Source organism: Malus domestica, chromosome 11 (genome assembly GCF_042453785.1).
Source record: "Malus domestica chromosome 11, GDT2T_hap1".
NCBI classification, from domain to species: domain Eukaryota; kingdom Viridiplantae; phylum Streptophyta; class Magnoliopsida; order Rosales; family Rosaceae; genus Malus; species Malus domestica.
Genome location: NC_091671.1, coordinates 25,608,878 through 25,625,376, shown reverse-complemented (window position 1 = coordinate 25,625,376; position 16,499 = coordinate 25,608,878). Strand labels below are relative to the sequence as shown.

Genomic DNA, 16,499 nt, shown 5'->3' with positions numbered 1-16,499 from the left:
GACATATAACTTACATATCCTAATCGGGAAGATCCGTACGTCAGATTCCCGATCCGTAAGTTTCTAATATCCTCAAATATTACGTATTATAACATATCAAAGTTTGGTGATGATCCAACGATCAGATCGTCTATTGCTATAATAATCAAGCGGCGGACCTTAAGGGAACTACGCTCAAATGACGGAAATTCGTCAATCGAACTTCACCAATTGAATCAGGGTACTCAAATTTATACGACTTAGTTAGCTTGTTTTCTTGCATTTTCATAGTTTGTTTGTGTTTATTATAGTGTTTTAAGCTATTTTCATGTGTTTATAGGTCCAAATGATAAAGTTGGCAAGAATGTGCAATTTGGAGCATTTTGAAGCAGTTTTGGGCCAAGAATGAATAGCTTACATATGGAGCATAAGGAATGGACGAATTTGAAGTTCAAGAAAGACTAGGAATGTGCTAAAGAGTTGAAGAAATTAATCCAAGACAAAGAAGATAAGGAATCAACTCAAAAGAAGGAGATATTATCCAAAACCTTATCCAACCTTATCTTATCCATACAAACTTTATCTTATCCCATCATATCCTAATCTTGTCCTAACTTAATTCCTACTGCAAAGGGGAGTTAATTTCTGATTTAAATCACCTAGAAACCTTTCTAGAAGGCCTTATCTGTTCCTACATTGGTGCTGCATGTTTTTAGGCCTATAGAAATCAGCCACATAACATTGTTTCTAGAATTCCCTACAAAAGTGGCGCCCCAAACCCTTCTAGAAACCCTAAAATCTGCATAAACCCTAGTTTTTTCCCTATTAGATTGAGGCCCAAGCCTTTGCCGAAAATCCTAAGCCTTTTCCTATCAGAATTTGTCAAAACCCTAGGCTATAAATATGTGTTTTCAGCCACAATTTCGTCCACCACCCTTCTACCATTCAGAAACACAACCTGCCGCACCATATTCACCATTCTACAACTCTTTGCTGCACTTTTGGAGAAGAATGACCCTTGCCGTGCATTCCATTGATAAAGGATGACCTTGTGCACAAGCCACCTGCAACCATTGGAGTTCTAAGAGTTTTTTCTTCCCTCGTTTTAGTTTCAATGTTTATTTCAATTTTCTTTTCAATTGCTGTGAACATGTGTAACTAAGTTCTTATTAGTTAGAGGTGAATTCGAAGCCATGGACATATGTTTAATATGAATTGATTCCTTTCAGTTATTGTTTCGTAAAACATGAATGTGATTTACTTATCTATTTTGATTGATAACTTATTCTTGTGTGTTGATTAAGGATGCATACTTAGTTTGCATACATGAATCTGATGCTAAATTATTAGGGACTTTCACATAATCGTTAGGAACTTATAATTACAAGTAGTGGAGATTGTTAGTCACAATCGTGTTAAGTAGATTCTTGGCAAGAGTATCATGCAGTTTATAGTTATAATTGCCTTGTCAATGCTTATGATTTCCATGGAACTTAATGATCTTTGAATGTATCTCTATCATGCTGTTCATATAGGGAACTTGATGAGAATAATTTGGTTGCGATGCGTTGTCCATTCAATTCAATGAATTTAGGGAAATCTGAGAGTTAATTTGTGCATTCACGATTAATTTGGGGCATTGTCGTTCATGGTTTGAAGAAACAATATTGGAAATCGATTTATGTTGCATATGTTCATGTGTGGAGAAGGATCCTCTAACTAGCTTTTCACCATTCAATTCACCCAATTTCATATCTAGTTTGCTTTAGTTTACAATCTGTTTAGTTTAATCAAATTCGTCCAAATCATTCCCCCTTTCAATTAAGTGTCTTAGTTTAGTTACAAAAGTGTTTAAATCTGTCTAATTTAGTGTTTTGAGTCTCACTAGTGTTAAATTCATCCAAATAGTCCTTAGAACCTGTTTTGAGTCTTTTTAAGTTAGTTTTGTTGATTTGGTGTTCTAGGTCAGTTTAGAGTCTATAGAGTCTAGTTTTGTGTTTTTAAGTCTATTTTAGTGTTTTAGAGTTTAATTTAAGTAGATTAGCAGCCCTAGTTAATCACCGGTTTAGAACGATCCCTACTTGCTTAATACTACAATTACATATTCAATAGGGTTTAATTTGCATGTTGGATTATTTCACATCAGCTCCTCCACTCTCTCCTTTCCCCTCATTTTTTCTCTCTCCCATTGGTCACTCTCTTTTTCTTTTCTTTCTGATTGGGTGTCCCGCCCCTCCTTTCTCTCCTTTATACTTCATCTCCACCGTCCATCATTTTTGTCTTTAAATCTGGGCCACACAGTTGGCTTTCTAGATTTTGCTCCAAAAATCTTGAGCTTTCTAGAAAATAACCAATTTACTAAAATGCCCCCAACTTTAAACGTGAATATCTCCTTCATTATAACTCCAAATCCCGATTCGTTTACGCCCTCGCGTTTGTAGTGATGAGTACTACAAGGATACGCCAAGAAAATGAGCCTTACATGACACGACACGATATGACAGTCAACAAAAGTCAACACTTTGCCTAGAAGGGTATTTTCGTAAAATTATAAAAATCATAATAATTGGGGACGGGTCGTTACAATTATGCTAACATGTAAATATTTTATTATTGAAATAATGACATTCATTAAAACCTAAGGACCTTGATGAAAAATTGCGAAGAAATAAGGTTTTAATCTGAATAGAAGAAAGAGGGATAAAAACCTAATTTCTCCTAAAATATGTGTAGAAGACTAAAACAATGTCATTTTTTAAAATTAATGAAGGTATGGCACGCAATTAAAATATTCATTAAAGGCTTCAGAGCATCCCTAAATGAAATGTCAAAATGTTCAAATCAGAAATAACAGTAACAAAAGACAACATTAATGTTTTCCAACCGAGAAGCCAAATCTAATATGACATGACATAGATTGACATCTCTCCCCTTTGCTGCCAAATTTGACAGCACATTCAAAATTTTTTGATTAATTATTAAATGCTTTTTATTAATTTTTTATTGGTTTAAAGCATTATCATTTTGTTTCTTTTCATTCCCAATGCAAAGAAAATACATATGAATTATTATTTTATTTTTAAAATTTGACATATCGGTTTGAGAGCAAAAGTTTAAAAAATGCCAAAGTGGCACGTAAGCCTTCAAATTTAAATTTTAGGCTTAAATTTTGATATCTCCTTTGGAGATGGTCTCATTATGCCTTTTATGAAAACATTTAAAAAAAATAACATGTAAGCTGCTTTTAAAAGCGAGAGACTATTGCTTATAAAACAAGCTAGACGTTTTACTTTTAACAAAAACTCTTTTGCACTGCTTAAGTTTGAAGTTAAACAGTTTTTGGTAAAAAAAAAAAATCTTAAATGAGAGCACATTACCTTAACAAACTGGGGTAATTTTCATCTACAATTTTACACAATGCTAAAACAGAGAGATAATTTTAACGTTGCAAAAATGAATATATTTCCCCTTGAAAGGACGGTTACACAAAGGAATAAGTGCAATATTTGAATAAAAAATTCCAACAAAGATAAAAGAAAATTTCAAGAGACGGTTGAAGTGTATCCACTAGATAATCATTTGAATCATAATCAACAACAACTACCAAAAATTAATACACTTAATTATTTGTTACGTATTTGTTCACTTAATCTTAGTTATTTTTTGTTAAATCAAAAAAGTAACATTTAATTTGAAAATTAACTAAAATTAGGTAAAAAAAACATGTAACAAATGATAAAGTATATGATGAACATATACCATAATTATGGTTGTGAGAAAAAATATTCCCTAATCCACAATTACCCGACCAAACAAAGAAAACAATATCCACAAACTAAGAATATTTAATTCTTATTTAAATTAGCCTAGAACTTATCAATCTACTTGGTTTCTCACACTAATTTTTTAAGGTAATACTTAGGTACTTTTTTTTTTAACAAACGATATTATCTACATGGATAAAGTTAGAGAAACAAAAAATTTAAATCAAATGATGTGTCACCAATAAGAAACAAATACATTAATTGACACTTAATTAATAATCCAATCATCCACAACTACATCATTTGGTTTAAAAAATTTGGTCTCCCTAGTATTACCTTATCCACACTAAGGGTGGGAGTGTCTAAGCCTCCCAATGAGCCAACAATAATGTGGTTCAAATTCGCTTTTGGCAAAAATCAAAACTAAGATCTCTCACTTTCAAGTGAAGAGAAGTATTATATATACTAACTTTCTAATTTGCTCTAATAAAAAAAGGGTTTTGATCACAAATGATCCCTGAGATTGACTAAACTCATCATTTTGGTCCCTCACTTTCAAAATCAATCAATGTCGTTTCTGACATTCACTGCCACACATCAATTTCGTCATTTTGTTTAAATTCCGTCAATTATTCTGTTAGTTTGTATGTGGGATTCACAAATCCAATAAAATGGTGACACATGGATTATACAAAGGAAGAATTTTTATTGCAAATGGTCCTTAACATTTATCAAACTCCTCATTCTGGCCCCTGAGTTTCAAAAATCAATAAATTTGGTCTCTGACTTTCACTATTGCACATCAATAGAGTCCTTCTATTAAAATTTTATCAATATTTTTTGTTAGTTTGCTGATGTGGTCCTACTAGCCCAACATATGGTGCCAAGTGGATTAACTATAAGAAACTAATTTTTTTAGAGTGAACCAACTGGCAAGTATTCCGCGCTGACATTTCTCTTGCATCCCACAATCCCGATTGGAAAATAAGATTCAATCTAAATTCGAAAAAATCGAATCCAAATTCAATTCAAATTTGATAGGATTATAACCAATTAGAGAGAATGAGAAGTGAGTTCACAGAGGACAAGAACTTTAGTGGTGTCATGGTGCCTTCTTTTTCTTTTTGAGCATACCTAGATGAAGACGATGATGTCTTTTTTTTTTCTTTTAGTTTTTGTTTTTAATTTCTTATAGTACTTTTAGTTTTAAATCTTCAAAAAATAATTTTTTTTTATAGTTAATCCATGTGACACCATATGATTGGACTAGTGGGACCATATTATCACGCTAACAAAAACTGTTGACAAAATTTTAACAGAATGACTAAATTGATGTGCAGTAGTGAAAGTCAGGGACCAAATTTATTTTGATTTTTTGAAACTCAGTGACCAAAATGAGGAGTTTAATCAATGTAAGAGACTATTTGTGATAAAAACCTTCTTTTGTGTAATCCACATGTCACCATTTTATTGGATTTGTGGGTCCCACATGCAAATTAACATAAATAGTTGATGGAATCTAAACGGAAGGACCAAATTGATGTGCGGTGGTGAATGTTAGGAACGACATTGATTGATTTTGAAAGTGAAGGACCAAAATGATGAGTTTGGTCAATCTCAGGGACCATTGGTGATAAAAACCCATAAAAAATGGTCACGTGTTCTTTACTTTTTAAAGCTAAAAACAATTAATAAAGGTCACTTAGTATTACAATATAGTAGTATTTCTCTTCACTTGCGAGTGAGAGGTCTTTAATTAGATTATTGTCAAGGACAAATTTACATTATTGCTAGCCAATTATGATGCTAAGCTCATCCTCTCTTAGTGTGGATAAAACCGTTTGCTAAAAAAAAAAAATTAATAAAATGTTATTTATTTTCAAACAATAGACTATGTTTGGATGAAGGAAATAAACTTGGAATTTTGGTAAAAGTCAGAATTTATAAATTGACATGCACCAATTCCCTTGTTTGGATTCATAAACATAGAAATTTAGAATTTCCGCATGGGAAAAAAACTTGGAATTTGGGACCTCCAATTCCCAAGTTCAAATTTCATGTAAATAGATATTATTTCTCAATTTCTATGATTGAGAGTTTAAAAATAACAAATTTTGTATTCAATTCCATTGTTCTTTTAGGTTAACCAAACAAGAAAATTGACAAATTCTAGAAAATAAAATCTTGTCATATCAATTTCCGTCATTTTAAAATTCCCTAGTAACCTTAAATTTCTTCATCTAAACATAATGTAAGGCATGTGTTGATTTATTATTTGACAAAATTAAAAAGTAATTACTCATCCGTGAATACTTAATTATTATTTTTTATTCAAAATTTGAATTTTTGGGATAATAGTTGAGCACTTTTTCTTAAATAATTTTAATCATTAAAATAGTAATAAAAAAACCTGGGTGCGTGGGGCAACGTTGGAAGTAGGGTTATGATGAGGGTGTCTCCTGACTGTAATCAAGCAGATTATATAAATGGCTAATTCACAAACGAGGTCGCTGTTGACAATTAAACTTTGAAGTAGATCTGAAATCTACCACTCCCCTTAGTCTCCCTCTAAAATAGATTCCTATCATTCGAGGAAGACGGAGAGAGAGAGGAGAGACTTTCCAACTCCCTACTTAACACTTCAAGCCCCTACTCAAAAACCAATTTTCTCACTCCTTTTTTTCCTTCTGGAGAAGGAAATCCCTCCCCAGAAAACCCAATCCCAATGGGTTCCTATGAACTTACAAACGTACTCTTCTCGAAGATCAAAACTTTAGACCCAGAAAATGCCATCAAAATCATGGGTTATCTTCTCATTCAGGATTTCGCCGAGAAGGATTTGATTCGTTTGGCTTATGGTCCGGAGACCCTTTTGCACTCGCTGATTCTGAGAGCTAGAATCCAGTTGGGACTTTTGGCAAACAGTTCGTCTGCATCGTCCACTCCTTCGTCTCCCTCACCGTTAAACCCCATAGCCAGACCAACCAACGGCAACCCATTTTCTCAGTCCTCTCCTAGAATACCAAACGGCTTTGACTTTGGAAAAACCCCTTCTTCGCCCTCTTCGAATTCCTGGCCGCTTTCTGGCTTTCCAAGCAACTCTGTTAGCCCAAAGGCAAGCCCTTTCCTCTCTTATGATAATATCCGGGCCGGGTCCTTTTCCCTTCCAGTACATTCACACCAGTTCAGTAAGGATGGTGGTGGTGATGGTTGGCCGGGAAGTGACCTCATCGAGGAGCACCAACTCAACGAATACCTCTCCTTTCTCAACGAGTCCTCTTCCTCGTCGATGCCGGAGGATTTCATTGATCCCAGGCTCGAATTGGGGCATGGGGTTCCTGATTGGGCTCATTCGGTTAACAATGGCGACACCCATTTCCACAGAAGGAGCTATTCGGCCAGCGACGCGTGTCTCGAGTCCGAGGACCCTGCTTTGGGAGTTGGGTTCAAGCCATGTCTTTACTTTGCTAGAGGGTTTTGCAAGAATGGAAACAATTGCAAGTTTGTGCATGGCGATTTTGCTGATTCCGATGGTTCTGGTGCCATTGTGGGGTCTCCCAGTAATCTTGACGGTTTCGAACAGCACGAGGAGATGATGAGGTTGAAAGCCCAGCAACAGAGATTAGCTGCTGCCTCTCAGTTTATGGCTGGAGCGTCCCCTTCTTCGTACAATAAGTACATGAATTTCCTTTTGCAACAGCAGAATGATCCTCAGAGGTAATTTGGAAGTGGCCCATTTTTCTATTTTCTGTTGACTTGTTATTTATTTTGATTATGTTGAAAACAATCCATTTCGCTCTCTATAGATACATGTCTTTTGTGTGGAAGCGTTATTGATTGCAATTGCATTCTTGGTTTAAGTTGGTTATTTTTTCTGTGTTTTTGGTTTAACATTTTTGCCCGCATTGTAGAGTTGCGGCAATGATGATGGGGGAAGAACTTTACAAGTTTGGGCGGTGTCGGCCTGATAGAAACGAACTTTTAGCAATGGCTTCTGTTGAAAAGGCAAGCTCGGCTTCAAGACAGATCTACTTGACATTCCCAGCCGAGAGCACTTTCAGAGATGAAGATGTTTCTGAATACTTCAGGTAGAATTATATGCATCCTGTTCATTCCTTATTATTAATTAGTTGGACCATGTTGTTGAACAACCTTCAGTACAAGTTGTTGCTATTGGCAGAATAAGAATTGGTTTCTTTTGATGTGATCATGCCCTAGCACTTCAGTCAACTATCATGGCAACCCATTTTACAGTCATGGGAATCCCTTACCATGCTAAGGTTTTAGAATGTTGCTGGCCTTAGTGCCTTCAGTCTTTTGTATTTTAACCTTTTAGTTCAGAAGCTGTTCAAGGTTTTCATTGCCGTCAAGGCCTCCAAGTGATCTTGTTTTTGACCGCCTGGTTCCTTAGGGGAGCAGTTACCTTGCATTTCAATTACAGGACATTCTGAATCAAGAGTAGGGATTTACTTAATGTACCACCTAATTCGGGGAAATCGTTTGAGTCATCTTGTCTTATCACTTAGCTGTGTCCAACTTTAAAATTTTAAATTTCCGAAGTTCATGAATGTCCTTGCTCCTCCACCATGGTCTTCTATTCTGTGCGTTTCTTCTCGTGGCATGACAATCTATGTATTTTGATAAGTATGAGAATTCTAGGCACATTGGCCGTATTTCACTTGAATACATTTTCTAGAGTCTAAATCAGTAAGGATTTACTGTACCCATCACTTGCATTAGAGGCTTGCAATGTATCCTTCAAATGTTATGAATACGATTAACCCATATCATGCTAATGCAGCATATAGACTGCCATGGACTATTACCAAGGGATTTAAGCAGTTCAATTGGTCTGTGAGCATAAATCTACTGTCGTCCACCATTTGACTAAAACAGATTTATCTGATCAAGTGTACTTTTGTCTTTGTATGACTCTCATCTTTTGTTTTTGCAATGGCAATTACAGATCATTGTTTGTGAATCTGTCAAATAACTTTGCTAACCTGTTATTGCTTGGTATATCATGGTACAACTTAGTCCAAGAAAATTTTCTGGAAAATAAGAAATACAAGTTCTTGACCTGGAAAGAGAGAGAATATGGAGTGATAAAGATTAAGCCTAAAAAGTTAAATCATGTGAACTAAATGACCTTGGAGGTCGGAGGTTCTATTCATGATTATTGGAGATGTTCTGCAGGATGATGTCACTGTGTCAATATCGCAATGTAACACAAATTTTGAGGTCTTCTGGAATCTTGAGTGGTTGGTCAAATGTGTGTTGGACATCATGTTTTGATTTTACTTTAACAAATAGAAAGGATTTCTATGTATTATTACAATAGAAGAGATTTTCATATGATTGTTGTTATATTGTTCAAACGCTTAAAGTTCTGGAATTCTTGTGGAATTGTTCCTTGTCCTACGTTTTCAGCAAGTTTGGGCCAGTTCAAGATGTAAGGATCCCATACCAGCAGAAGCGAATGTTTGGGTTCGTAACATTTGTCTACCCAGAAACTGTCAGGCTTATATTGTCGAAGGGAAACCCTCATTTTATATGTGATTCACGTGTGCTTGTCAAGCCCTACAAGGAGAAGGGAAAAATCCTGGATAAGTATGTGCATTATTCCTCTTCTACTTTCTAATCTTTAGGCATGTTTTTTTCGCTTGCGTTGATGCCTCAATGGCTTATTTTCTGCAGGAGGCAACAGCAACAACAGCATTTAGAGAGGGGAGAATTTTCACCATGTTTGAGCCCTGGTGGTCTTGATTCTAGGGATCCCTATGATCTCCCACTGGGTTAGTAAAACAAGAACGGATACCATTTTTTGTCACATAAACCCTATCGTAGAAAGAGAGAGGATAACTAAATGTTGACAAATGGCTTATTGTTTTGCTGAATATGAAAGAAAGAATCTCTCTCTCTCTCCCCCTCTCTCTCTCTCTCTCTCTCTCTCTCTCTCTCTCTCTCGTGTATATATGCTCTTGTCGTTGCATGATGGAAGATAATTCAAATTCTCATTGATTGTTAAGTTCTATGCTACCTGAATTTTTGTTTTCTATTAGGGGGAAGAATGTTCTACAATACACAGGAGATGTTATTGAGAAGAAAATTGGAGGAGCAGGTTGAACTGCAGCAAGCCATTGAGCTACAAGGTAGAAGACTCATGAGTCTGCAGCTCCCGGACTGGAAGAATGATCGCTTACCCCATCATCACCGCAGTCTATCTGTTGGTGCTCATGGTCCTCCCTTGAGCCCTCATTCTCATGCTCAGATCAATCAAAATATCCTTCCATTTGACAGCACTGAACAAGAAGTTGCAGAAGGTTTTCTCATTAACAGTTACCATTAATATGTAGTATATATATGTTTAAAATTTAAGATGTATAAGCATTGTTGTTTGGACTTCTGGATTCCATGTCGTTGCAGACCACAGTGATACTCCAGCTGCCTCCATCTCTGTGACTGGTGCAGTTGCTGAGCTGCAGCAGCTTCAGATGGAAGATAATTTAGCTTTCATTCACAACAATGTCAATGGCAATGGAAATGGCAAAGACAAGGAGCAAGGCTCGAACCTGGATGCCCCAAATCTTCATAAAATGTAAGGAGCTTCGTTATCGTATAAAGAAATGTTTAACATGGCTTAATTTATCTATTTAGTGATGCAAGTTTTCTTCCATTGTAAAATATCAGGTTCTTCTGCATATTGCCATTAATATATTTATCTTCAATTTTTTTCGTTCTTGTGGTTGTGATGAGAGAGCAGTGTAGAGCAGGTCCTGCCTGATAGCCTCTTTGCTTCTCCTACAAATTCCGCTGGAGATCATCTCTCGGCCTTGTCAACCGCTGTACCCAAAGTTAATGATACCGCCATTACTACTGAAACAAACACATCATCATCGTCGTCGTCATCAGTCAATGCTGCTGGCTTCATTGCTTCTCATTAGTAATGCTGATTGACTGCTACTGCTAGGGTAAGGACCATCCCCAATTAACTTTGTTCTCTGTAACAGGACGTTGCGAGGGTTTGTAATGCTGCGAAATCAAACAATCTAAGTTTATTTTTGCAGGAAAGTAGAGAAGCATATAAAAGGAAGAAAAATCGTCTAGAAGATGTATAGCTGCTGAATTATACCTACATGAAAGACTAAGAGTAGATCCATAGAGAAGGAAGATCTCAACGAGGTCTCGCTTGCCACCACCCCCGATACATACTGCTAACCGAAAAGAAAATACATATTAATAGGTAAGGAGAAATGAAATTACGAACGAGAGTAGGACTGATCGATCTCTTTTGCTACTTTGTCTACCCTCCCTTGTGTAGTCTAGACTCGAGAGCAGAACAAGAAGGATTGTAAATTGTATTTATACAGAATAACTTTTCTTTTATGTTACCATGTATTCTGAGGTTAATTTTGCTTTAGATTTTGAGTTTTCTTTGCCAGAAAATTAAGGGTTAGTACCAGTAGTAATGTAGCGGATGAGGATCCGGGGATTGCTTCATTGTGTTCGTTTATCTTACATCGAGCGGTCATGTTTTGTTAGGTGCTGCTTGTGTTCAGTTTTAAATAAAAAAACTTAAAATGATTGATGTTAGATATAACCAAGGAAGAAAATATCGGTAATATCGGAAATATCGGTAGTCCGAAAACACGGAAATATCGGGATAATATCGATATCGATAAAAATTACCTGGAAACCACGGAAATTGTAAGAAAAATTTGGAAATTTTTATTGAAACTTTGCAGGATGTTTATTTAGTCAATTATCTATTAGTTTATCACAAAAAATTGGAAGGAAATGCATTGAATGATGGATTTAACTGATTTAAGTTGATTATATAACGAGCTGGCAAACATTGTGAATGTAGAAAATATGTAGTAATTAATGAAAGAAGTTTAAACACACCATAATCATTTATATATAATGAATTAGTACAATATTTTACACTTTATACATTGCATGGTAAGATACATGAGTGACTTAGTACCACATAGAGTTCCTATGAGGTTCAAAATTTTCACTATCTTCATCATCTCTATTTGTAGAGTAAGTGTATTGTGAAGAGTAGTCAGCAACCATGGCAATGGTTTTCAAGAACCAAAACCCAAAAGTCAATAGGAAACCGAATACTTCGGTATTTTTCGGGATTACCAAACAAATGGGATTTGGAAACCAATCCCATATCGAAAATTTCGGTATTTTTCGGGATGGGATTCCCGAACTTCAGGATGGTTTTGGTTTGAGATTTTTCGGTTTGGGTTTGGGACTTTTTCGGTTTGGTTTGGGATTTTCGGGAATTTTTTCCAGCCCTACCATGTAAGTGACCAAATAAAAAATAGAAAAATTAAAAACCACATGCCATTGACTAAGTAATTAATTGACACAATTTAAAATATAATACCACAAAAAATTTGGAATATGTGCAAATTTGTTTCTTGTAAAAAGAATTCAAAACAAAACAATATATATAAATATAATAGCATATTATCACAACAACATAAGTGATATGGTGGTTAAGGCGTTAAGGAGTCAAATGGGAGGGGGTTCGAATCCCTTTAGTCTCAAAATTGAGACATTTTAGAAAATTTTAAGAATTTTTGGATGTCATATCGCGATATTATCGAAAATATCGCGATATTTGGACGAAAACTCATTGGATACTCATTAAAATATCGATAACTCAAAAAAACGATTTCGCCGATATTTAAATCCTTGGATATAACCATGGAAGAAAATGCCGAGCGCCGATATTATCGGTTTTTCGGGGAATGGATATTTTACTTGGTATCCGAATGGTTTTCGTCCAAATATCGCGATATTTTTATGAACGGTGCAATCGAACTCCGAGCCGAACGTCGGAGAAGAACGCCGGAGATGGTGTGCCTATTCCCGAGCCGATTTCGTCCCATAAACCTTGCAAAAACACGATTTTTAACTTCAATTTCACATATAAGGTTTAAATTTCACGCATGCAAGAGGTAATCAACATAGGGTTTAGTCGGTCAGAGTGCTGAATTTCAATGGAATCTCACCTGAAAACTTGGGTGTGCCTGGGTGTGGGTGCGATCGGGGAAGCCGAGCTTCCTCTGCGCGTCGCCGTGCTTCCCAGAGACGGAGGAGAGGGAGGGAGAGTTCAGGAGGGTGGTGGAGATGCTGCGCTGGCATCGGGGTGGACGGATTTGGGTGTGCCTGGGTGTGGGTGCGATCGGGGAAGCCGAGCTTCCTCTGCGCGTCGCCGTGCTTCCCAGAGACGGAGGAGAGGGAGGGAGAGTTCAGGAGGATGGTGGAGATGCTGCGCTGGCATCGTGGTGGACGGATTTGGGTGTGCCTGGGTGTGGGTGCGATCGGGGAAATGGAGTGAGAGAATGAGAGTTCGAGAGAGAGATAGAGTTGAGAACTGAGAGAGAGTGAGGGGTCCGAGAGGGACTCGGGAAAAGAGAGAGAGATAGGGTGAGGGTTAGTGGGCTGCCACGTGGCAGCGTGACAGAGAGTGAGAATCAAGATGGAGGGTCCAGATTAGATTAGGATAAAGGACTCATTTGCACAATTTATATAATTTCAGAAAATGAGTGAAAATATAAATTAATCTGGGGGTCCAAATTAGATTAGGATAAAGGACTCAATATCAGGGAAAAAGTGAAAATATATAATTTCAGGGAAAGAGTGAAAAATTTGCCAGCTCGCTATATAATCAACTTAAATCAGTTAAATCCATCATGCAATGCATTTTCTTCCAATTTTTTGTGATAAACTAATAGATAATTGACTAAATAAACTTGAAAAAACATAATCGGCATCCAAATTAAAGTTTAGTCTTATTTAACGTATTGATTTTCAATCGTTAATTGATATACTATAATTTGGAACTTCAACGCCTAGACGCATGCTTATGTGTAAGAAATTTAAAGTGTCAAATTCGGCACATTATTCTTCATCATTTTATTCAATTCCTTTTTTTTTTTTAATATCCTAAATAAAACCTCCCAATATTGTACTAATTAATTATATATAAATGATTATGGTGTGTTTAAACTTCTTTCATTAATTACTACATATTTTCTACACTCACAATGTTTGACAGCTCGCTATATAATCAACTTAAATCAGTTAAATCCATCATGCAATGCATTTACTTCTAATTTTTTGTGATAAATTAATAGATAATTGACTAAATAAACATCCTGCAAAGTTTCATTAAAAATTTCCAAGTTTTTCTTACAATTTCTGTGGTTTCCATGTAATTTTTATCGATATCGATATTATCCCGATATTTCCATTGATATTTCCGTGTTTTCGGACTACCGATATTTCCGATATTACCGATATTTTCTTTCTTGATATAACAAAGTGATACTGATCCCGGGGATCTGCAGAAGAGAATCCGTATAGGGTCCTAGCATGCTATTTGTAAATGATACGTAGAAAGGGGATAGAATGGGAACTTTGTGTTTTGTAAGGGGTCATATGATTGTTTTGTTGCTGTCTGATACTGTGGTTGCAGCAGCAGCAGCAGCAGCAGCATCGCGTTCACACTTCACATGATCACCGAATCGAGGGGGTAGAAAGGGGATTTTAATGAGAGTTTTTCCTTTTGGGTAGGCGTGCTTTCGTCACATATAGTTTGTTGGTTTTTTACACGTGGGGGCAACGAGCAAGTCGTCACATGGGTGACGCTGACATTTACGTAAACATAAATGGGTAATTATATATCAGAGTTATTTATCTCACTCCTTTCACTTTCGTCCTCATTGGAAGTGTCTGCTCTCTCTCTCTCTCTCTCTCTCTCTCTGGCACATGTGCCCAGCTTTGTGTTGCGATTGTTTAAAGCGACTTTTCTTTTTAAAAAATTAAGTTAGTAGTAAACTGTTGTCAAAGTTGTTTATTAAAGTGGTAAACATAGCAAATTGAATGTGGCATGGATTTTAATTGTATGGGGAATTAAAGTGGTATACAAACCACTTGTATATTTGTACCCCATTATATAAAAAATAATCTAGTCGTAATATCTTAATAAAAATGTTACTTTTTTTACTTATTTGTACCATCGCTTTTTCACTTATGTTACTCTCACATGCGTTGACGGGTCCCACTTCTATTTGAGAGATGATATAAATGATGGTACAAATAGATGATAAGTGTAGCTGTTTGCACTCAAAATATACCAATTTTTACTTATTTGGGTAATTTGGGTAAAATGTGGTATTTAAAGGATTAATGAGCAAGAAGACTAATCTGGAGAGATATTTGGTGCAAGTGGGATAGGTTTTACACTATAATATTGTTTCTCCTATTTGTTTGGGTGGTGGAGGTTTGTCTAGCCTTTGTTTAATCAAGATACATGCATGTATTGCAAGTGGATGGGAGAGCCTTCGGATAAGGAACAAATGAAAGAAGCCAACTTGCTTCTTTTAATGGTTAGTTTATTACAAGTGGGAAAACATGTGCTAAAAACATGTGGTGGAGATGCAAATTCCCCTTTTAATATGGTTTCTACATGCAAGTTGGCAAAAGCAATACAAGCTACCCAAGTAAGGAAATGCAAGCTGCCCAAGCTTCTTTCGGGCAAGTACAAAACCTCAACAGGGGGGTTTCCTCCGGACTTCTATAAAAAGGAGCAGATGCACAAGGATTATGGACACTCAAACAAACAAACAAAAGCACAAACTCTGCTCAAAAAGCCAGATTTGCCTTTCAAAACGAAGCTGTAGTCAGCCCAAGCCTTCATCCCCCTCGGGATAATCTTTTCTCCTAAACTTTGTAATAGCTCTGCTACCTTGTTCTAACTTGTTGTAGTATCGATTCACCCTTTTGTATTCTCCTTTCCCCTCTCCACCTCTAAGCTTTCAGACCTTTGACAGAACCACAAAGATAGGGACCTGCAAGACGATCAGCCTTAATTGATAAGGTTTAATCTTGCCCGACCTGCTTTGCTCTGTCTTTGTCTTCTCTTTCTTTAAAGTCTAGCAATATGTTGTATATTTTTAGTTATATGCCAGTTGTTTCTAGCAAAATCATGATGACAAAGCTTTCTCAATACTTGGATCCGATTTAAATATATCTTCAATGTTTAAATCAGATCCAAGTCCTGAGCCCGCAGGCATATGAATCTGATTAGTTTAAAAGTCCTTGGCCTCAAGGCATAAAAAAGAACTTTATGTGGACTTAACCTATCCACGACAATCCTTGATAAACGAGAAGTCCGAAGTTACTTGGGGCGCAAGTAATCGACGTACCTTCTAGTTTTCTTTCTATTATATCATGATTATCATAGAACGCTTAAGCATGGGATGGACTCTAATGGGAAGCCTCAAGGCCTACACCTAAGGCCTCACAAAGGCATCCATTTGGATTCATCCCATTCAGCGATCTCAAGAGTCTAAGTATAAGAATGAATTCTGATGGGAAGCCTCAAGGCCTACACCTAAGGCCCCACAAAGGCACCCATTTGGGTTCGTTCTATTCCTTGGATTCAGGTAATCAGAAATATAATAGTTAGAAAACTCCTACAATCACGAGAATAAATATGATGCGTTCGAGCACTGGTTTAGTTATTGATGGGAAGCCTCAAGGCCTACAGTTAAGGCCCCACAAAGGCACCTATTATAACTAACACGGTTTCTTGGATACATACATATATACAATGAAAGAACGACAACCATTTTACATCTGCCATGCTAAAGATGGCAGTGGCACGCCTGAGCACCTAAATGTTAACCTTGATTGTGAGCCTCAAGGCCTATACCTAAGGCCCCACAA

At 36.5% G+C, this 16,499-nt stretch overlaps 1 protein-coding gene across 2 annotated transcripts; it reads left to right on the top strand.

The window, feature by feature from the left end:
- The first annotated feature begins 6,255 nt into the window (after positions 1 to 6,255).
- Positions 6,256 to 11,153, top strand: LOC103448275 (zinc finger CCCH domain-containing protein 55). 2 transcript variants are annotated; one of them, XM_070807737.1, is made up of 8 exons: positions 6,256 to 7,460; positions 7,655 to 7,831; positions 9,174 to 9,353; positions 9,441 to 9,538; positions 9,806 to 10,066; positions 10,170 to 10,341; positions 10,507 to 10,714; positions 10,811 to 11,153. In XM_070807737.1, exons 1-7 carry the CDS (start codon positions 6,469 to 6,471, stop codon positions 10,685 to 10,687), a joined length of 2,061 nt encoding a protein of 686 aa, XP_070663838.1. In that variant the 5' UTR covers positions 6,256 to 6,468; the 3' UTR covers positions 10,688 to 10,714; positions 10,811 to 11,153. The 2 variants fall into 2 exon arrangements, with proteins under 2 accessions (XP_070663838.1, XP_028944629.2); XM_029088796.2 differs by having other exon boundaries at positions 10,798 to 11,153.
- The last annotated feature ends 5,346 nt before the right edge of the window (positions 11,154 to 16,499 follow it).

What these genes read in the sequence shown, in the direction of transcription:
- LOC103448275 (XM_070807737.1), top strand. Translation starts at nt 6,469, where the DNA reads ATGGGTTCCTATGAACTTACAAACGTACTCTTCTCGAAGATCAAAACT. An exon ending in TCCCTATGATCTCCCACTGG is followed by an intron (nt 9,539 to 9,805) that starts GTTAGTAAAACA and finishes GTTTTCTATTAG; the next exon opens with GGGGAAGAATGTTCTACAAT. An exon ending in GCCCCAAATCTTCATAAAAT is followed by an intron (nt 10,342 to 10,506) that starts GTAAGGAGCTTC and finishes ATGAGAGAGCAG; the next exon opens with TGTAGAGCAGGTCCTGCCTG.